Raw genomic sequence first — 23,403 nt, forward strand, 5'->3', positions numbered from 1 at the left:
ATGCATCCAAACAAAAGTGGACAAAACAATTTATTGCTTAAGTTTATCTATGTCTACACTTGTAATATACTGTATATATATATATATATATATATATTATGATATCTGTGTCTGTGATTTCTTCAAACTTAGACCAGCTCATAGTACTTCCCAGTTTGAGGATCAAAGTAGCAGTTTAAACATGAATCATAGAGCAGATTAAGAAACTCATCCTCACTGCAGTTCTCCTCAGTCACAGACCCTAAAGCACACAATACACATATATGTTCAATTATAGATATCATTTTAAATTTATGATCCGTCTTTGTAAAAGCAAAAAAACGTCCTATACACTAATTAATGCATATTAGTTAAAGCAAAGCATAAACCTGAAAAGTAAATGCATTAATATAACACCTTTGGTTGACATGTTGCTGTAGTCTCCTTTGCTCTCAGTCTGCTGGTGTCTGGGATGAATTATTGGAGGGCTGAGAACATCCATCCATTCCCTGTAGGGGGAGGAGAATCTCTGTTCTAGGAATAGCACTGAAATGTATATTCATAATGTATCTGGAACTGCTCCTTAATATTGTGTAATCAGTTGAAATGAAAAGACAAAAACTCAAGTGCAACTCCAAGACTTTCTGGAAAGTAGATGCTTATAAATTGAAGTACACTATAATTTCTATTATTATATTACATAATATAATAATAATAATACATTTAAAAAATCTTCTTATACATGTTGGTCATTTTTCAGGTGGCAGATGACTGCCTCTGTCTAATGAACCTTGTATTTGGTAAGCTATCTATTATATTTGTTACTTGGAGCACTTTGGACACAGTATGCAGTAATAAAGTAACTAAGCAGTAATACAGTAACCAAGCATAGATACTCAGTTTAAAAATACGTGAGGATGATTTAAGATTTAGAATATACTTGCAACATGCATATACACCCAAAATGAATATGGCCCACTTTTTCAGAAGTTCATTTACATCTAAACTTTTTGTAGGTGCCATGTGGTGCTGTCTGTCAGGTTCCCTATTGAGAGGGAGAAGAGGAAATGGATGACCTCCTGGGGAGCCCCCCCTGCAGGGGTGACAGCCAGGTGACACATGCAAGCCTTTAAGCATATGTGTGGCAGCACTAGAAACTTGAGAATCATCATCAGCCCTGACAAGAATGCTTAATTATTCACTTAGGTATAGCACCTTTCCCTTCTGTGTTGGATTCCAAACTAAAGCAACAGTGCAGCATGCATAACCTCCAGTACATGACTAAAACAGCTGGATATGAAACATTTGCTTGGATTTTCAGAATCAGAATCAGAATCAGAAAGGTCTTTATTGCCCAGGATGTTTTCACATACGAGGAATTTGTTCTAGTACAGGAGCTCCACAGTGTAAACAGAATGGCAATGATAAGACATGAACACATATATAAATATAGCTGCAAGCAGCGATACCGGGGTCAAGCCGATCAGATGCGCTCAGAACATGTCGCTGATGAACCATACCAAGTTTCGTAGCGATATGGCATTGCATTAGTAAAATACTGAACTTAATTTGAAAATTACTTACTTACTGAACTTAATTTGAAAATCAGCATGCCTCAAGGAGTCTAACACCTCCTTCATGATTTTAGACTCAAGTTTGCAGAAGTTATAAGCGAAAATAGCTGTTTTTAAAATCAAAGTGGCGGACAGGAAGTAGGTTTCACTGTGATATTTTTGGGATCGTCGGACTCAGCCTGAGCCACAACAAGACGTCTGTGTGTGTGTGTGTCTGTGAGTGTGTGTGTCTGTGAGTGTGTGTGTGTGTGTGTGAGTGTGTGTGTGAGTGTGTGTGTGTGTCTGTGTGTGTGTGTCTGTGAGTGTGTGTGTGTCTGTGTGTGTGTGTGTGTGTGTGTGAGTGAGTGTGTGTGTCTGTGTGTCTGTGTTTGTCTGTGTGTGTGTGTGTGTGTGTGTGTGTGTGTGTCTGTGTGTCTGTTTGTGTCTGTATGCGTCTGTGTGTGTGTGTGTGTGTGTGTGTGTGTCACTGTGGTGCTGGTCATTTGCACCAAGCCTCACAAGTTCCCCTGAAAGCAGAAACAGAGCTCTGTGACGCTGTGGGTTTACAGGAAGACTGATGAGAGTAGTGGACACACTGAAGAGCGCTCACCACAAGGAGAAAATAAAGTGACAGCTCAGGCGCTGTGTGTTCAAATGTTTACCATGAACAGACAGACAGACAGAGCGAGAGAGAGAGAGACAGACAGAGAGAGAGAGACAGACAGACAGATGCCCATTGTACCTGTATAAATATACAACATGATTGTATATGTGTGAGTGTGAGTGTGTGTGTGAGTGTGTCTGTGTGAGTGTGTGTGTGTGTGTGAGTGTGTGTGTGAGTGTCTGTGTGTGTCTGTGTGTGTGTGTGTGTGTGAGTGTGTGTGTGAGTGTGAGTGTGTCTGTGTGTGTGTGTGTGTGTGAGAGTGTGTGGTGTGTGTGTAAATGTGTGTGTGTAAGTGTGTGTGTGTTCCTCGTATGTGAAAACATACTTGGCAATAAAGTGTGTGTGTGAGTGTGTGTGAGTGTGTCTGTGTGAGTGTGTGTGTGTGAGTGTGTGTGAGTGTCTGTGTGTGTGTGTGTGTGTGTGTGAGTGTCTGTGTGTGTGTGTGTAAATGTGTGTGTATGTGAGTGTGTGTTTGAGTGTGTGAGTGTGCGAGTGAGTATATGAGTGTGCGAGTGAGTATGTGAGTGTGCGAGTGTGAGTAAGTGTGCGAGTGTGAGTGAGTGTGTGTGTGTAATTGTGTGTGTGTGTGTGTGTTCCTCGTATGTGAAAACATACTTGGCAATAAAGACCTTTCTGATTCTGATTCTGATTCTGAGGTTGCAAGAATTTGCCTCTAGGCCTTACGAGTCAGCACAAAATTGGGTTTTTGGACTGTTGGTGGCGCTAGAGGGTTTGAGCTAGACACACCAAATGGCGGAAGAGGAAGAATAATAATAAGAAAAAAAACTAACGATAACAATAGGTGTCTACGCCCCTTCGGGTCTTGACCCCTGATAAATGCAGTTGTATGTACAGTGGATAATAAAAATGCAGTTGGTATGTACAGTATTTATATAGTATATTTTGTGAACTATTATAATCATTCGGTTTATATTATGGGTATTTTACCACTATTTATACTTATTTAGTAATATCAGTTTGTACATGCATGGTGATTTTTGAAGGTTCTGTCAACAACTGAGAATTTCCTCAGTGACTTCTGTGGATGTCATCTTTGTACTTTGATGTGATTTCTGTACTCTAAGATAATCTTTCTCTTTTATTAATCTCTTTCTCTGTTTATTTTATTGCTCACTCTAATGTTCAAGCTACTAAAAATGTTAAAGATAGATAACAAAGGAGAAACTAATTCCATGGATAAACTCAAACTGCATCTGATGTGAAGAAAAATGTGCATACGTTGTCTGTCATTTGACAAAATGAAATGTAGGCAAGAAAAGTGAAAACTCTGTTTTAACATATATTCTGATGTCTGGGGTTTCTTACATAATACTGTTAGATTGTTTCTGACCTGGGATTAGAGTGGAGAAGTGGATTCATCTCTTTCTGGTAGTACTGACCCTGATCAGATGCCTGTCAATCAGAAAGAGGTATATATGTTCTATAATGGCAAAGTACGTAATACAACACTATACTATATATTTTTATTCTCAACAAATCTTGTTAGTGTCTGTGAGTGAGCAACCGTGGATTGTAAAAACCAAAACACTATAAAAACCTTTGCTCTGAGACATCTGCTGTGTCATACCTGCTGTCTGATGATGGCAGTATTGCTCATGCAAGGACAGAACAATGCTATCCACTAATACTGCTAATACTCTTGACTAAGCAGAACTATAAGCCTACCAAAATCATAACACCAAGTTGGAAAACTTTATATAAATGGTGTATATTTTGAAGATCACACTTGTGTTTTCTTCCTCTAGCTAAAAGCCATGTATGTCATCTTTCTCTAAGGAGTTTGTGAATCTCTCCTCATCTTAATAACCTGAGCCGGAGACTTCAAGGACCCTCCTGTAGGTCATGTATTCAAGTCAGTCTAATGAGGCTGAGCACTGAGATATGTCTTACACCAGAGGACATGCCCGTGTGCATGTGCAGATGGCAACTCACTAGAGGGATACACTGGGTCCATGTAGATGTGTCATCACTGCTCATACTCAGGCTGACATTGCACTGCTGGACCTGACAACAGGGATTACATGCAGAATGTTGTGCAGCTGTTTAAATCTAAAATAAAAAAAAACTTTAAAAAATAATACATAAATTTAGCAGCTAGTATTAAAGTACAGTTAATCACATAAACAATATGTTTGTATAAAACGTATGCTTGTGTATGTGACCTCTCCTACTTGTGAAGCACTGAGGCCTGAGTCACAGGTCCCACCCTCCTCTTCTTCCTGCTGTCTTTTTAGACTAGCTAACATCCGCAGCTCTTCTTCTTCGTCCTCCTCCTGCTCTGCTTTCTTAGATAAATCACATGTGCTCGAGCCCACAGGCATCTTGCTCATGCTCTTCCTCACCTGTAGATGCCAAGCAGCTTCATTATTCTCCCAGTACTGCTCCTCAAAGTGAGTAGGCAGTCATGTGTTACAGTCTATAGCTAATTAGAAACCAATCCATCAGATACTGAAGCCTAAGTGGCACTTTATTAGAGCAAAGTCATCAGAAGTGTTTTACCCTCACTGCCTAGGTATCTGTTCAAAAAGACAATTTTTTACAAAGCAATACAGAAGAATGCAGAAAAAGAGGGAAAAAAGCTGCACTTGCAGCAGTGGTTAAAAATGAGCAAAAACCTAAAGTCAATAGTTTCAGGACAACACCTGTTTAAAAAATGGCATATACAGTATGAGGATGAAAACAAGCACTTACAAACAAACCACTCTGCTTGGGCCTTATATCTGAAACATGTGTTTCAGCTAATCTATTTCTAATAACATTTTAAAAGCATTAATAATTTGTGCTCAAGCGAAACCTGTCCACAATCATGCTCAATAAGTATATGTGTATTATGTTGTGCAGAACAGGTTGAAGGTTGAATGTTGTTATCCATTTCCTTCCTCAAACTGTGATGGAAATAGCCATTAGAGAGAGTTCTGTTTATTATTGATTAGCTTTGATTTATTTTAATCATTTTTACAGAGCAGAAATTACTAAAGTGTTCTCTACAAATGTTTTTGCCCAAATAGAGTATATCTTAGAGCTCAAACATAGCAGTGAAATTAGAGGCACACAATTCAATGTACTAAAAGGGAGAAAGGACTGCTGTTAGCCAAGCAGCTTCTGAAATTGCAGAAGTGCTTGCTAAACTCCTGTTTAACTGTCAGAGTGCAAGACACTGTATTATAAGAATAGATTCAATTCACCTAGGGTAAGGCAAAATCTGGAATGAACAAGATTCTTTTTGGAAAACCTGCTCACCTTGTGGAGCTTCACATCCTCAGGGGGAATTTCCCGAACAGATGTTCTATTAATGGATGTCCTCATATCTCCATCAGGCTTGCTTTGCTCAGGTCTAGAGTGTTGCTGTCTGCTCCACAGATTGGCAGTGCATGGTGAGAGACAGCGGGTTGGTGCCACAAACACCATCTCAGTCCTTTGGGACCCCTCTGAGGAAGACTGGGTGGATGTATGTGTTACAGTAAAGGCCTTAGTTGGCTCAGTGCAAAGCCTGGGTGAAGAGGTAGATCTGGGAATGGGAACAGAAGCCAGGGTAGGATGAGCAGGACTGGTGTGTGCTGCAAATCTCTGAGAGAGGAATCCAGAGAAGCTCTGATCCTGAGAGAGAGAAGAGAGAGAGAGAGAGAGAGAGAGAGAGAGAGAGAGAGAGAGTTCGAGTTCTAAAACAAGAAATCATGTCAATTCATGATCCTCTATTGTTGATGTGATGGCAAAGCAGCGTAAGACTTCATGGTGGCGAATCAATTCAATATTCGAATTGCTGTATATATTAACTGACAAAAAGCACAAATGGGCTTTTTAGGGCAAGCAAAAATTTTAGATTAATCATAAAAATCTGAATTCAAAGATTTCATAGTTTCATAGCCCGGGATCCCATTAACTGTAAAATAAATATATTAAAGTCATTATCTAAACATATACAATATGTTAGATATTTATTGGAGCCAGAAAGCTTTTATTCCTGAACATTTCATTATCCAAGCTGACATTATTTATAGGCCAACATGTTTCTCAATTAGTGATGTTTAGATTTAGACCATTAAATACAGCTGAAAATAAATATAAGAACTGAATCTAATTAAAAAAAAATCTTTGAGGGTTGTGGGTTGTGAATACATTAATTATATGTTGAAAAAGATGTAATAAACAGCACTTGAGCACAGCATGACTAGTGTCTGCACATTAGTGTCAGAGCTACCTGCAATTAATGAGGGCACTGCAAGCTGTCCTTTGGCCTCTGCTCAGAAAGGGTTGAAGATTGACTTGTGGGCTTTGATCTGAACTTATGTCCTTAAACAGTGAGCAGTGCTTTAAGCTAATGGTGACACCAATACTTAAATGTCTCAGCCATTTTCTCCTGGTGATCTGCTCTAATAAATAATCTGTTTCATGCATATTATATGCAATGTTCATACTGAAAGGTTCAATATTTAAAGACACATCTGCTGTTTATATTGTGTTTTATAGCAGTTTGGGCTGGCGCCCCAGGCATGTATGAAGCACAGCTAAGTGGTCTGGGCTTATTTATTTATTTATTTTAATTTGGTTATAGTGGTGCAAATCAAAACCTACAATTATCAAAATTAGTACAGTAATTATACTGATCATATAATTATTAGCTTGTTTGTCTGCTCAGTTGAATGGGTTTAATTCAAACCTCAAACTAAAGCATATAAATTATGCATTTGAATAGTTGGATTACGTTCATTTAATAAATCTGTTCAAGAAGGTACATGAAATTCATTTTACAGTTAAGTTCTTAATTCAATTCAATCCAGTTCATTCATTCATTTTCTACCGCTTATCCGAACTACCTCGGGTCACAGGGAGCCTGTGCCTATCTCAGGTGTCATTGGGCATCAAGGCAGGATACACCCTGGACGGAGTGCCAACCCATCGCAGGGCACACACACACACTCACATTCACTCACGCAATCACACACTACGGACAATTTTCATGCCAATCAACCTACCATGCATGTCTTTGGACCAGGGGAGGAAACCGGAGTACCCAGAGGAAGCCCCCGAGGCACGGGGAGAACATGCAAACTCCACACACACAAGGCGGAGGTGGGAATCGAACCCCCAACCCTGGAGGTGTAAGGCGAACGTGATAAACACTAAGCCACCGTGCCCCATCAATCCAGTTCAATTCAATGCAATTTTATTTGTATAGCACTTTTAACAATAGACATGGTCTCAAACCAGTTTTACAGAACATAAGAATTATAGTATAAAATGTATTATACAAAGATTAATGTTACACACAAGTTCAATATAAATATTAGACTTATATTTAAATATATTTGTATTTTCTCTATTTATCGAGCTTGATGCGACTGTGGCAAGTGAAAACTCCCTTAGATGGAAGAGAAAAAACCTTGAGAGGAACCAGACTCAGTAGTGAACCTATCCACATTTGGGTGACACTGGAGGGTGTGATTATAAATTGTAGAGATGAGCCGGATACTCGGCTGAAACAAGTATCCGGTACGGATAAAGCACTTCTGCCGAGTACGAGTATTATACGAGTAATACGAGTCAATATCTGTGCTCGGATTGAATGAAAATCATCATTGGGTATTTGATTGTGTCAGCGTTCTGTGATAGGCTAGTCACAGCGCCCCTCCCCTACACACATACAGATGTATTGTGTTGCTGTGTGTCGCTCTGCTCACTCACAGTCACACACAGAACAGCTCTCTGTCTCTCCCTCACTCACTTGGGTTCGCGGGTCTTTTCCGTTAACGTTTAGGGTTTCTTCAGCTTTTCACTTCGGGTTGTAACGTTAATAATACGTACTTACTAACCAGTAGAGTTCTGGTAAACGTGGGTTCGTTCAGACGTGGTGCTTGCTTGGTAGAATGCGACTCGCATTGCGTCTCTGCCTGTCGGAGATTTTTTTTCTTTTTTAAACCTTCAGCTGTCTCTAACCAGTAACCAGACACTGAGTGTCTGACACGTTTTTGCTGTATTTCATAAAAACATAAAGGTAGTAAGCTAGTGTTATAAATATTACAAATTAATTATTACCAGTTAAAGCTCCGCCCATTTCAAGACAAACCCCGCCTACTTCCGGGTTATGCCCCACCCACTCCGAGTACAGATACAGATACAGATAATTCATATGGTTAACAGATACGGATACAGATACAGATAATACTGTACTCGCTCATCCCTAATAAATTGTTATAAACACAAGAGAGTGTTGTTATAAAAATGTCCTTTTTATAGTCATATACAGTCTGGCAATTGCATATTGATTAGGAGGTTTTTGTCAACAACAAGACCACATGTTGTTGTCATCTCCTCTTTGGGTCTGTGGCTGCTTCTCTATTCTACACTATAATGCATTCTGTTATGCAAAACAAAAGAAAATAGATGATGTGTCTACTTTATCAAGTCTATTTGAAAGAGTATTATCACTTAAAAAAGACCACATATAATACATTAGTATTTGTTAAAAGCCTAGAGGGCATTTTAAAAATATTTAATCTAGTACATCTTTTTACCCGGCCGAAGGCTGTTTCTAGTAAGAGAGTGAAAGATGCTTTAAAATCCATGTGAAGTTCAGGAAATGTATTGCCAGTCCACTTGAAAACAGTTGGCAAGGGCTTGCTTCAAGTGAACCCTGGTGAAAACTAAAAAATGTTTGAAAGCAATCTGTTCCCAGGGCCAGGCAATGAATAACATGAGCCTGTTATATTGCTTCCTCTTTCAAGTTTCACAATGGCAGGGAGAAAGTGTGATAAGAGACAGAATGTTTTCTAGATACATGGAGTGAAGAAGGCATCTGAAGGCAAGTGGCTATAAAATAAACTATAAAAATGCTCAAATCTATCACTATAACTGGCAGCTTTGCCTGAAAGGTTTTACCTGAATTAGTATACGAGTAAAGAAATATAAATTATAGAAATACTTTTCTAAATACTAGCCTGTGCAGAATTGTTTACCAGTATAAAATAAAAGAAAGTAACATGCTTATTATGATATTGTTAATTGATTTAGAAGGAATTATATATTCAATTAAATTTATACGTTACATGTACTTTCATGTCAAGTGTAAAAACGTACTTAAGATCTTTCTCTACTGGGCAGTGAGATGAGGCAAATAATGGCACTTTTTCTACCGGAAAAATTTTGCTTGTCAAACACCAGGCAAGAGCTTTTGGCAGATGTATTTAGCATTAGAAACTAACATCTTTGTTCTAAAAGATCACATTAAAAACATTAATTTTTCACTAAAGACAGCAAAGATTTATAAGATTGTGCCAGCAAATTGTTTCTGGCTGTCTTGTTGGGAGTGATGGGGATCAGACTCACAGTTATCATCTTTGAGTGTCTGTATGTGGAATAGGGCAGATAGCTTTCCTCTGAGAGTGTTTAGGTGCTCAGCATGCATGAGCCACAGTTTGAAAAAATGAAGAAACGATGTGCTAGCTTTCACCTTTCCAAACTTGCTAGCTGTTGTGTGATAGACGAGTACTAGTACAGGAACTTGCAAAAGGCTAAATTGGGAGAAAGTGTTTAAAAACACTTTAGCAGAAGGAGGAAAGGAAGGAAGGAATAAGTTAATGAAAAGACCCAATCAAACTGTCAGTGTATTATTAAACAGTGTAAATTAACAGTACGGTGTAAGTGCAGCATTATATGCATACTAGAGATGAGATTGATTTCCCGATGAGAAAGGAAATAGAGCGTGAGAAAAAGGGATGCGTTCATCACAGAATTTTGAAGTGAAGTGATAGCAACAGAGCTGAATACAGTGTCAAAAGAAATGAAGCAAATTTTTTTCTGCATTGACATAATTGAATCACGAGCCCTTGGGGAGCTGGGAACTGAGAGAACTGAGGAAAATAAAGTCTGTGTCTGTATTGACAATATACTGCTGTTTCTGAACAGAAATGATCCAGTTGTGCTAACTAGTTATCTGTCAGTGAGGTATTAAGGGATAAAAATAAAAAAAACTGCTCAGAACTTATCTCTACCCAATTTCTTCTTATTTTATTTGGACAGTTTGAGTTTTAAAGTCAGAATTTTGAAACTGTTATACAAAACATTGTAATTGAATATTGATGTGAATAAATGGGGATGGCATTAAAATTCAATTTATACGATAGTGCTGTTGAAGTCTCAATTCTATTAGGTCAGGAGTTTTAATTAAAGATTTAGATTGGTTTCAGTAGTTACAGCTTTTACAAATAATTATCAAATAATTAACAGATTAATTAACATAAAATGGTTGAGTTTTCTGTGTGGACATGTTTATTACAAATTTTTATAGGGAGTGACCATTGTCTACACCTTGTAAAAGTTCAGGGTAAAGCTGTAATTTTAAGTTTTCTAAAATAGGAATTTGTTTTATGAGTCTGATGTCAAATTATCTTTAAGAGAAAGAGAAGTACGGAGATGCTGATAAAGGCATGCATGGCTGTTTATAGCTGCTATAATATAAGTAATATAATATAATATATAGTAATATAATATAAGTGATAATAAGTGAAATTAACTTGTTTTACATTATCAATAGGACCAACAATGAATCAAATTTATAATGCAATACTTAAATGAATAATTAGTAAAATCAGTAAAAGATTTCAGATTGCGGGCTAAAAATAATATAACCAATTGTGGGGTCAGTATTGTTTGTATAAAACAGCATCTGAGAAACTTTAGGCTAAAGGAATGCAGAGCATGCAGACCATCTCCTTTGAATCAAAATTACTTAATCCTTCTTGTAGTCTGTTGGTATAAATTTGTGGCATACACTGTGGGATCCCTGCAGGATGGGACCATGACTTTATTCAGCTGTACAAATTCATTATTACTGTTTAATAATTTTGTTCTCAGCATTATTTACCTCTTTCTGTGATATCCCTGTAGAGTAAACATACAAATTACTTTAACAACACACTGAGGGTTCCGAAATTGGATAATTGGGCCCAAGGTGCATACATAAATGTGTTTACTTGCTGTTAAAGCCCTGAACTGGGCATTTCAGCTTGTTCAAGCACTGTGTATTCTTTTATGTGATTGCTAGGCAATCAAACCAAGTATTATCAAAGGGTGAAAATGTATCAAAAAGTTATAAGACTTCATTTGCTAAACAAAAATAATCAAACTGGGTATTAGCTAACGGTGCTCTAATAACTTTAAATATATTATATTAGGTTATGTTATTTAATCGTTATTTAAATCTTATGCATCATTTTTATGTTTGTCATGGATGTAATAGTGTGTGTGTGTCTACCTCTTCACCCTCACTTGCAATGAAGTCATCCTTCCAACATGCCTCTTTTCGCTCTCCTTCCCACCCAAGGTCATCAGCTGTAAGGTCAGAAGGTTGACCCCTTCTGGCTGAGTGAGGATGTGAAGAAAAAGTAAAGACCTCGTCGCAGTCCTCTTCATCAGCTTCATCCAGACTGATTGGAGTTGAAGTCCTTCTGGCAGCATCATTTCCATCCTCAAAAATATGCAACTCATTGGGTGAATCAGATGGAGGTTGGCATTCTGAAGATCTGGGTATTGGCTCAGGAGAATATGAACTACATATCGGATCTGTAAAACAAGAGCATGATGAGTTTTATATAGCTCCTATCTGCACTGTCTTCATTTCACAAAGAATAACTGAAAAGTAAACTTGAGAATTTCAGCATTAAAGCTAGACTTTCAAGAAGGATGTCCTGTCTGTTCAGGATGGGAAGCATGTCACCATCCTAAAACACGCAGATACACCTAAATTATCTGAAGGGGAAGAACAGTTATTTGGAACACCAAAAAAGTACTGTAGAACTTTTGTAAATACTGAACACATTTAATGTCAAGAAGCAGTTAAATTTAAGTGTGCTCTTTCTGAAGTACTTGAAGTAGTGTACAAAAAAATCCTGTCATTTCTATCACAGATTTGATTTAATGGAAAACACGCTGCAGTGTTCAGTCAGACAACATTAACCGCTTGTTTCTCCTTTAGGAAACTCACATTGACTTAATGGCACAAAGCAGATCAATAATAGAGATCTAATTACTACACATAATGTCTCAGCATTCATTTTTCATACCGAAGCTCATATTCCTTTCCTGAGTTCATTTTAATGAGCATATGCAAATAAGTGGATAATCACGATAAAGCAGACTGCGATGAATGCTGTGATGCTTGCCAGAAGCTGCGGGTGAATTTATAGGACATATCCAGTCCTGTTTTCACGCAACATTTGGTAATTGCAACATTATGCTTTAATGAACTCTTAAAATATGCCTAAATGCAAGTGAAGCATCGAAATAATGCAAATTTATTATTAGTTTTATTTTTCAGTCCTTCGAGAAGACAAGGAAAAGAGGGTAAGAAAAAAACATCATTAGCTACTAGTGTGCGAGTATGTGTGATGGGGTAGGGGAGCTTTGTGGTTTTCCCGCTGGCACACAAACAGCATCATTAGTAGATGGGGAGCACTGCTTCTGCAAGATCATAATTCAAATCCAGCTATATCGGAGCCTGTGGGGTCTGTGTGCCCTTGCATTAAAGAGAAAAGACACCCAAAGAGAGGCAAGCCAAAGACACCACCGAGACCAAGGTGATGAATACAGCGTGTGCGTGTGTGATCTATTTCAAGCAAATGCACAGCACTTAAGTGCAACTGCAGGAGTGTAGATGACCTGTGAAGTTAATTTCACCTTGAGTGAAGGCTGTGGCACCCATGAACCTTATTTTCAAGCAGGTCTTGACTTACTTGACAAGTACTTTTTGTGAAATATAAATGTCACGTTTCTGGCTATGATTATGGCACAGCTTCCAAAAGAATTATTCACCTGGGCCTTTTAATCTGAGAACAATGTTTGTACTATTGCCATTTCTTTATGGCCTGAAAACAAACGAACGCTTTAATGCCTTTACCATCAAATGTTATGCTTTATCATGGGATGCATATCTTCCCCATGAGGTGGTATATAAACTGGTGTTCATTTTCTACCAATAAGCAAATATGTGTTTTAATTATCTAGTCTGTTATTTTTGGCCTGTCTTCAACCCCTGTTAGTGAGCCAAACAATTGTTTTGCTCATCACATCCTCAAATGCATACACAACTAAATTTAAAACCTCCAATTTCTACTTTTCTTTTAACATTGAATATTTTGGTATCTGAATGAACAGGACTATCACAATGTCCACTCTATGCTGGACCCTATAATTGACAGACACTTACACAGTGGCATCCGAATGAAGGTCATACACCATTAGGATATTACCTTTCATAAAAGCAAATTATGTAAAGACGTAATCTAACATACAGTCTGAATACTCATTTCATATTGAGAATGCTCAAAATTATCAGTAACTACTCAGCCTCACCTTTTCAGGAGTCACTAATTAAACCACAAACAGTCGCAAAGTGCTTCTCGAGTGTGGCAGTGACTCCAACTCTTCAAAAGGGCTTTACAGAATTAAATTCGATTTAAATTCACATCACGTTTTTGAAAAGACTTACACTGTAATCACCTCTTCTAATTGCCAACAGTTCATGCTGGCCTGAACCCTTGAGACTTCTTTCTAACCCACATAGTATATTTAATGTCCTTTTATCACTAATGAACTTTCTCTTCTTTTTCTGTTTTCTAACGGAGGTTAGAGGTTGTCCCTCAGTTTCGAAGAGAACTGCATATTGCACTTTACTACATGTTGACATTGGACTGGTAAAGATAACCAAATTGAAGACCAAACACCTTATTGTCAAATAAAATTGTGCAGAAGTTCAACAGTTTATGGTCCTGGATATTAATAAGAATTCTTCTTATTGTTGTTCTTTCGGCTGCTCCCTGTTCAGGCTCGCCACTGCGGGCCATCTGGTCATACGCGTGTTTGATTAGGCACAGGTTTTACACCGGATAGCCTTCCTGATGCAACCCCCCCATTTTATTGGGCTTGGGACTGGCACTGAGAGTGGGAACTGGATACTAATATAGCTAATTGTCTAAAAAGACAAAAATGTATTAAGCGCTACTGTCTATGCTGCACTGATTATATGAAAACATTGGCGTATCATTATAGTGACTCAACTGTCATGTGATGATCTGTCAGCTGATGTCAGTCTTTAGAGCCTATGATTTCCTGAACACCAGTCACCACATTCTTTTCAGATGTGATATATATTTTTATATATTCATATATATACTAGGAGTTTATAATAAACATATATACTACTCTTTACATGTAAAGGATAATACAAAAACAAACTGACCCAGGTTTCATATATTGATAACAAACATTTGATAACAAACTCTGCTAATTTTGATTACTTGACAATAAACCAATATAATTATCATTATATTTCAGAAAACTAATAAATAAAAATGATATCCTTACTTAAAACTATTCTCTCATTAAGAACCAGCTTTGGCCTCCCAGACACTGTCCTTTCAGAAGATGCTTGCTCAGCTGGTGGTTGTGTCTTTCGTCTTCCACTTCTCCCTGTGTTCACGAATACAGTAATTATAGTAGATTTGTTTATGTTGCGTGTATCTATTAGAGCACAATTCCAATAAATTGTCAGTGACAACTTGGAAGATATGCAGCAGCACACAGAGTAAGCAGTAACTCTTAAAAACTGTTTAAAGAGCTGTTAAAGTTATTACATAAGTGTAAATATAACTTTGTGGGAATTCATTTATTGTTTATTTCGCAGTTTAAGATTAATGTCAACAACTGCAAACTTTATTTGTGTTTCGCTCTTCAAATAGTCTGACACTTTTGTCCAGTACATTAACATAACTACATTAGTCTTTGGGAACACAGTAGCTTGGTTAAATGCATAATCAAGGCAAGTATAAGCTGTAATAAAACTGAGATAGTCTCTGCATAGAAAAGCTCAAGGTTATGAACAACATCTTCCAGATGTGGTTAAATGTATGTTTTCTTATGCAGAAGTTTGAATTTACCTGAACGTGCTTTGTGTTCTGTTCCAGTTGTTAATGAACTGCCCTTTCTTGCAGTAAGCGGAGGACGTCCTGTGACTTTTGAACCAAAAGCAATATGAGAGCAGTCCTGGGTTTTCGGACCCCGAGTCACTCTCCCTGTGCTCGGCTGTTCTGGAAGTCACAGAGAGACAGAAAGAAATACATTGTTATCCATACATTATTAATGTGTTAAGGAATCAAAAATTAAAGGTCATGAAGAATTACTGCATTAGAATTGCATTATATCACACATAATAATGATCATACTGATATATAGAAGTAAATAATTTAGATTCCACCTTGGCTTGGCTATGATGATTTTAGTGAGTTTTGAACATATATTAGAACATTATACAGCAGACTTCCCATGAACAAGGCATTATATTTCACCAGTAGGTGTTTTATTGTAGTAATAGACTGTATGTTTTTGTTGATCATGTTGATCATGAGGCACTATACATATGTAGTCTAATCTCTATACTTGTTGACATCATACATTGGACACAAAGTACTTACTAGAAGAACTATATAATCTTACTAGATGTCCCTAAAAAAGGAACATACATCAAGAGTAAATAAGGAACATACATCATGCATAACTTTTTTCAATTTTTTTTTACAAAGTTTCACAGCATATACTGTAACAGTTCCTGCTCTATATTGAATAAAAGAAAAATTAAATGTTTTGTTTTAGATTTTTCACCAGGCAATTAATACAGTTCACGCAATGTTGCAAAAAAAAAAAAAAAATATCTGCATCAGTAGTACCTATTAATATCATATTTACAGTTCTTTCAACTTATTTAGGTGATTTTATTCTATTTTTCATATTAGCAAACCCTGATTGATATACTGTATAGCTGACATAGTACACAGTGAAACCAAACAAGTTTCGTTTCACTATGAACTATGTCAGATATATATGGTTAAATTGACAATAAAGCTTATTGACTTGACTTCATTTAGGGGTTGCTAATATGAATCATAGAATAAAATCAGCTAAATAAATTGAAAAACTATGCATTAATAGATTTATTGCTGTGTTACAATTGATTTTTTTTTTTTTGGTGAAAAATCTTAAATAAAACAATTATTTTTCTATTATTCAATCACAGAACAAACCTGCAATACAAACCGAGTCTTAAGTGTAAAGCATATTCAGCATTCAATACTGCTCCAGTATACTGTAGCTGATCTCTCTCAACCACTGATCTGTCTGATTTTAGCAGCACTGAATAAGGCTTGCCTTGTCAAGGTATTTGCAGTATGTATTTTATTTGATATGTATCTGCTGAGAGTAAACAGCAAAATGGTGACAGTGAGTAATATGTTCACAGTTCACTTTTTTGCCACCCTGTAAGGGTCACACCTCACTTTCTTAACAACATTAGTTAAAAATTCGCCTACTTCAAAATGTGAGCAGTTGCTTTAAAGATACAGTATAACAATTAATCTATACTCAGTCTACTGTTTAATGTTAAAAAACGATTTGTCTTTGGGTAGACAGCATTCATTTTAGTGTGTGTGTGTGTACGTGTATATATGTATATATATATATATATATATATATATATATATATATATATATATATATATATATATTTATCTGTTACTTGCAGCAATGCTGCAATATTACAAAAGAGTGAGGTCAGGTCATCTTGGCAGCTTGGCATACAAAATGCTGTGTCATTATAAATTGGCAGCATGCTACATTCAGTGGGGTTTGAATGAATATGGGCCAAAAGGTTTTGAAACAGAGTTGCTAAGAAACAGCAATATCTTGCCTAAGCACACACTGGGGTTCTTTGCTTGTCCTTCTAAGGGCACACTTAAAGATGTAGAACTCTATAACAGGGTATGTGCCAGAAAGAGTCAGAAAGGGTTCCAAATAAAAACCCATAATGTGGATTGCAGAACCCTTAATTATCCACAAACCTTGAAGAATTCTTGAAGAAACGATTATTTCTTTGAGTGTAGTCATTACATAGAGCATGATAAGCAATCTTTCTCTTTAATCAAAAACGTGCAATTCATTTGAAGAGCAGTTTTATAGAGTTAATAGTTCACATAATTTCAGGAGGTCAAAATAAAGTGCTACTGCCAAAGGAGGGTAAGAGACGTGCACATCAAGAGAAATGTAAAACTGAAAGCATTTTCCTGGAATAGAAAGTGCAGGTACATGACTAAGGGGACAAGATGAAATCCCACTGCCAAGAAGTGGCATGCCATCAAGTCCCTAGGCTGAAAGCAGAGGCAGAGCTTGCTAAGGAGATCCAAATCTTTGACAAGGTTTGGATCAAGGTTTGGATCTGACCATGTGCCAACCCTTCAAATGGCACATGTTCATTTGTAGGGTTCCATGTCGATATTTTTATTTTTCATTAAAAATGAATGTAGAGATAATTATTGGGTCAGTGAGTCAAAAATACTTTTAAACATTCTGCTCTTGGGCTTTTGTGACTCACACAGACAACCCTTTAATATTAATTCACTGTAAGTGTTGTGTGAAGGGTGTCTGATATTTTGGCAGGATTAAGCTGAGATGCATGAAAGTCGTCACGCCCCAACTTCTGGCATGAAAGAATTCTGCATTGTGGTGTCTGATAGGCGCCAGTTCCAATCAAGAAAGAGAACGAGAGAAATAACATCAGAGAGTCCAAAACAAACAAAACAGGGAAGTGAAAGGAATATAAGAGGTAGATTACAACTTTAATAAAAGAAAGAAGAATTCAGGACTGATAGAATCTTTTCTTGCTGAAAAGGTATTTGTTCCCTAATTTGTTATATTTGATATTTATACTGATTTATCTTTGTTGTGGGATGAATTGTTGTGTAGTTACTGAGCTACAGAATTACTGATAGTTGATTATTGATTAACAGGAGGTATCTGAATAATAAATGGTATTGTATTGTATTGTATTGTGTTGTATTGTATTTGTATATTTCACATACACATGGATAGATACCAAGCATTCGCACAAATTAGATAATAAAAAATACAAAAACACAGACAGAGTAATAACAATACACATATTGGTAACCACCAGATTTGTTCTCTACAAAGTATTTTGCTAGCTTGCTAGAGTGAGTGGGCTAGCACATGTCTATTGTTCTCACAGATGCACACAGTCACAGTATAAAGTCACTCAACAGTTTAACACAGCAGGGAAACTGAGAGGTTTTGCTCTTCTACCTGGTGCTCATTAACCGTGTCTCATAAAGCTTCTGTAATACTAAGAAAACGTAACTAATTATACCCTCTGTGCCATGAATACTTGTGCCATGCTCCAAACTACATACAATCAAACTAATTCATTTGTCAGTACTTTATTAGTGTGATTACTTTTAAAGCACACTACATTTTGTGCATTATGTGGTTTGGGTACCAGTCTTGAATACTCTCTTGATGCGTATTGGCTTGGTACTCAAAGCCATGAGATTAATCTGTGTGGTGGATAAAAGCACAGCACAACCTCTGTTTACTAAATGTTATTCAGTATTCAGCTTGCAATAGCATTTTTTTTACCAGATAAGGAAATTTCCAGAATCTTCCATCCATCATATGTAAATTAGGAGCTAATTTATCAGCAACTTCATGCATTAAATTTGTTATATTTTCACTAAAAGATTAAAATAATTTTACAGTTACCAGATTCTGAGCTGATAGATACACTTCTCAGATCAGCCTGTCTCAGTCTTTCCATATTCATTAGCTGTGTAACGTGTTGAATCTCAGGAGGAAACTGGCAGCTTTTAGGAATCTCCTCCGTAGGATAATTTCTTATATCATATGGATCTAGGATAAAAGCACATGTAAACAATTTTGATATTCATCTAAATGTACTTGACATGTGCTTTAGATGATGAAGAAGTCTCTAAAAATATTCAGATAATCAATATATTTTTAATATTCAGACAAGCAACAACTTCCAAGAGTTACTAATGCATGCAGTTAAGTTCAAAATGTATGTGTTTTACTAGCCTCTGTCCACATGATCTGCAGGTTCATTCCTCATGGTGAAGATGCGCCTGACTTTACAGCAGGCTGATATAACAATGCCATCCAGAGACAGGAACATAGCACCTCGGAACAGCTCAGTGGTGAATGACCCCAAGTCAATGCACAGGTTACACCACTAAGTACAGTTGGAAGCAAAAAAAGGTGAAACTCATTTTAACGCTGGGGCATTTGAGTGATGTTATTTTGGCATTGCAATTCCTCTGAGCACTCACAATGTTTCGTCTGAGGCTGATAAGCGGTATTCTGGCATGCAGAGGTGTAGATGAAAATTCCTTATGGACAGTGGACAAGTAAAGCCTTCGTTTCAAGTGCCCTTGATCTGTTACACTGAAAGAGGTACAGGATGGCTAAAAATAGCAACTTATTTGGAAAGCAAATGGGAAACAGGTTTGAACTGTTTCCTGTGAGCGTGTCTATGTGTTTGTGTGTGTGTGTGTTTGAGAGAGAGAGAGAGAGAGAGAGAGAGAGAGAGAGAGAGAGAGAGAGAGAGAGCGTGTGAATAGATTCAATCTACATGCTAATTCACCTTTAATCTCATTTATCTTTATATTTAAGCCCTTTAACAATGTTCAGAAAGAAGAACTAAAAGTATCTTAGAAGCATGGAAACACATTAGCCATTGTAGAAAAGGTCCACAAAAATAAATTCTCTAGCAAATTAAATTATGATAATATCAGTGTGTTTATGTATTGATTGATATGTTTAATATGTGTGTTTATATCACACAGTGATAAACCATAAAGTGTGTAATTGTGTGTGTGTGTGTGTGTGTGTGTGTGTGTGTGTGTGTGTGTGTGTGGGAGAGAGAGAGAGAGAGAGAGAGACAGACAGACAGACAGACACCTACAGAAGCTCAGTTGAGAAGTCTTTACCAGGAGGAACATTCACCTGCAGGACCAGGAACTTCTGAATCAGGACAACTGGAGAAATGAGACACACTTTCACAAACTAGGTCAGCCGAATGTAACAGATAATAGATTTCCATCAAATAAAGCCCATATCCTTTCATTACAGATAGAGATACGTTTCAACATAGAACTGTGTTTATTATTTATTTATTTATTTATAAGAGGATTTAGTCTGATTAAAAGAGTATTAAAGTCTGGAACTGACACAATAACACACTTTTGTTGCGTAACAAAAAAAAACTACAATATAAAATAAGCACACACTTTTCAGTATACTTACGAGGCATCTTTCCATCTTTGGGTAACTGCATCCTATGTGTTTGACTGCTGCCTTCGAGGCTGTACACAAAACCTTTCATTTCTTTATCGAACATCTGTGAAAGAAAGAAAGAAAGAAAGACAGAAAGACAGAAAGAAAGAAAGAAAGAAAGAAAGAAAGAAAGAAAGAAAGAAAGAAAGAAAGAAAGAAAGAAAGAAAGAAAGATGTAACACACCCTGAATATATGTTCATGCACTACAGACATATGGACTTATATTAGCTCATGAAAATGTTGTTTTAACTCCATAAAACTTTGAGTTTCTGTTATTAATAACAATGAAAGTGACACTTACCTTACTGATAGACGGCTGGCCGCTAAGTTTCCATTTTGCAACAGGATCTTTTCCTTGTGCACTGAAGACCTCCACAACAACACCACCCTTCATCATAAAACAAACAAACAAACAAACAAACCAAAACAAGCTGCTGATGGAGTAAACGGTCAGTTTCATGTAAACATCACATGTTTGCTCTGAACTTTACCTGATACTCGTTTTTAAACATTCCCAGATATTCCCAATGTGATGAGTCTAAAACGAAATAATTTACAAAAGTGTTCACTTATCATTGAATTTTAAAACAGACACTAGGTTGGTTGTATTTGGTTTCAGGTCGTTATTTGACGTACATACAGATATAAGTACTAGAATAGGAAAAGTCCTTAGGTGACGTCAGTTATTAGTTGGCTTTACTGCCGTAAAAAGGATAAACAAACAAACAAAAATACCAACACCCCTACTGAACACCTCGCAAATTGTTCAAACGGTTCACTGAAATAATCCTCTGAGGTTTTTATAGCATAATATACGGTTGAATATGAATATAAGTCGAATATGAAAACAAGTAGCTAAAACTATGAAGCTCACAATACGCAGGTAGCAGCAGTTTCTATGCCAACGTGACGCTCGACAGCAGCGCCGCGCGTGCACAAAAACAGCCCGTGAATTTGACTCTTCTTATTGAGTCAGTTCATTTGGTTCAGCTCAGTAATAAGAGTCGACTCTTTCCCAGATAGGTAGTTTTTTTTCCCTATACCGGATAAAGCCATATTTTAACCTTATTATTATTATTATTATTATTATTATTATTATTATTATTATTATTATTATTATTATTATTATTATTTATCTTTACCTAAATATGTGTGCAATTGCTTAATTATGTTTTGCCCTAACTTCAAAATTACATGAATCATAAACATCAATGTGTAGCATAACTGCATTTGACCTGAAATAAAGACAAAGGAATGTGTGCTTGCTTTTAGGGTGAAACTGTTGTCTTTACATACAAATGCAGAGAGAAATAGTGAAAGGACCAACACATTTGTGGTTAATTGGTTCATGTTGCTTAGGATGTGTGCATTAAATGCTGGATGCTTAAATAGTGTTTTTATGAAGCAGGGGAAGAAGGTGGACTGGGAAACATAACTTCACTTAGCTCTACTACTTAACATGCAGGGATATTGATTTTGTGCCCTGTGCTCCTGTAAATGGTAAGATTAATATTTTTTTCTTTTTTCTTTTTAGATTCTGTGTTATGCTGCTACTGCAAGAAATAAGTTATGAAATGTTACTTACCATTTAATGGGTTTTTGCAGAGATTTGTCCTTGCGTTCATACAGAATATAAAAAGGATATGGAAAATATTACAAATTATTTAAACGTTGCTATTGTTGATATTGCTGTAAAAAAGAATTATAGAATGCTATAAAAATGTTTTTTTGAAACTTCTAATTCAGTTATATGAGTATAAACGCATTACAGCAAAGAAAGGCAACACTTCAGCAATTAACAAAGCTCAAAAAGAAACCTGGTAAAAACAATGGATAGACTAAATGCATAAAGATGTATTTAACAAGAAAAGCAAGAAAAGTTAAAGAACAATAATGTATATATTCACTTTAGCCAGAACAAATATGCTTGATAAACAACTTAAAGTAAAGTAAGTAAGTTTAAATAGACTGTAAAATTCAACTAATATGTAATGCATGATATACTGTATCTGTTGCTTTAAATGGAAGGAGTGAAGTAAGATAGACATGGCAGCAGATGAAAGTGAAATACAAGAACATACTCCAGAATGGAAAATTGAAATCTTCTTTTACAGAAGAAGATTAAGACGGAAGCTGCGCTATATTTTTGCAGCCAAAAAAGAAGTCTGATTCTAGTACCACTCAGGATGCCTCCTACAGTGGATATGACTCCAGCAGAGTAGTTAGTCCTGAAGAAACATAGCAGGCACCCCATCTTCCATGGCTATAACCCCAGTGAAATCCAATCTTATGTACAATCCAACTCTTTGCCTCCTGTTTGACTTCAATTTTTCTTTTAACGAATTGGAGCTCATTTTGCAAAACTGACAAATATACTGACTCTTCAGGATCCTACTTAAACCTAGAAGGTGATGCAAGTGTCTTATGTTATTATTATGCTAGGAAATATTCAGCATCACTTCTCTTCTACAGAGTCATGCTGGACTACACAGGCAGCATCATGAGGATAAGAAATGCCACTAGTGGTGCAATAGAAAGGCATCCGGAAATTGCAAGTTTGAATCCCAACACATTTTAAGTCACAACTTTAAACTGCAAGTCGGAAAAGCATCATGTTAATTGCTAAGAGGAATTGGCCATGTTCTCAGGAATGGCAGAGATGATATTTCTCTCTCTTCTCTGTCAATAAGCATGGCACTAGTCCATTGTGGGCATCTGTAAGCTAAGGCATGCGGAATAAGGCAGACAGCACTTTCTTCTGAGCGTATTATGTTGCCATGTGGTGCTGTTCGTAATGTTGCAGGATAAATTCTTTTCAGGGTATATGTATTTCATGAACCCAATCAATATCTTGTTTACAGGCTGAACAAGAAGCTTAATGCACCCAACGTCAGATATCTTACTCATGCCATGGCCAGAGTGAGAGGTAATTGCTTCAAGAAACCTTAGGGGGGAAAGTAGACCATTTTGGAAAAATCCTGAAAAATGAGAAAACTGGA

At 36.7% G+C, this 23,403-nt stretch overlaps 1 protein-coding gene and 1 long non-coding RNA gene across 3 annotated transcripts in view; one reads left to right on the forward strand and one right to left on the reverse strand.

Moving 5' to 3' along the window:
- Positions 1–21,722, reverse strand: cfap20dc (CFAP20 domain containing). Of its 2 annotated transcripts, none has more exons than XM_060868149.1 (17): positions 21,279–21,722; positions 20,896–20,942; positions 20,706–20,792; positions 20,374–20,467; positions 20,033–20,105; positions 19,398–19,512; positions 19,147–19,300; positions 18,814–18,960; positions 15,147–15,296; positions 14,575–14,679; positions 11,468–11,775; positions 5,458–5,814; positions 4,389–4,559; positions 4,150–4,221; positions 3,548–3,609; positions 397–488; positions 1–241 (listed from the first exon to the last, which is right to left on the reverse strand). In XM_060868149.1, the coding sequence occupies exons 2-17, from the start codon at positions 20,914–20,916 to the stop codon at positions 129–131; spliced, it is 2,121 nt and encodes a 706-aa protein (XP_060724132.1). In that variant the 5' UTR covers positions 20,917–20,942; positions 21,279–21,722; the 3' UTR covers positions 1–128. The 2 variants fall into 2 exon arrangements, with proteins under 2 accessions (XP_060724132.1, XP_060724130.1); XM_060868147.1 differs by having other exon boundaries at positions 2–241; positions 21,045–21,722.
- LOC132844571 (uncharacterized) overlaps positions 19,968–23,403 on the forward strand; it is an 8,686-nt gene continuing 5,250 nt past the window's right edge. The window contains exons 1-3 of the long non-coding RNA XR_009648352.1: positions 19,968–20,137; positions 21,810–21,904; positions 23,266–23,330. This is a non-coding gene — a long non-coding RNA (uncharacterized LOC132844571). The remainder of the gene's footprint in view (positions 20,138–21,809; positions 21,905–23,265; positions 23,331–23,403) is intronic.

This window comes from Tachysurus vachellii, chromosome 4, assembly GCF_030014155.1.
Source record: "Tachysurus vachellii isolate PV-2020 chromosome 4, HZAU_Pvac_v1, whole genome shotgun sequence".
In the NCBI taxonomy this organism is placed as follows: Eukaryota; Metazoa; Chordata; class Actinopteri; order Siluriformes; family Bagridae; genus Tachysurus; species Tachysurus vachellii.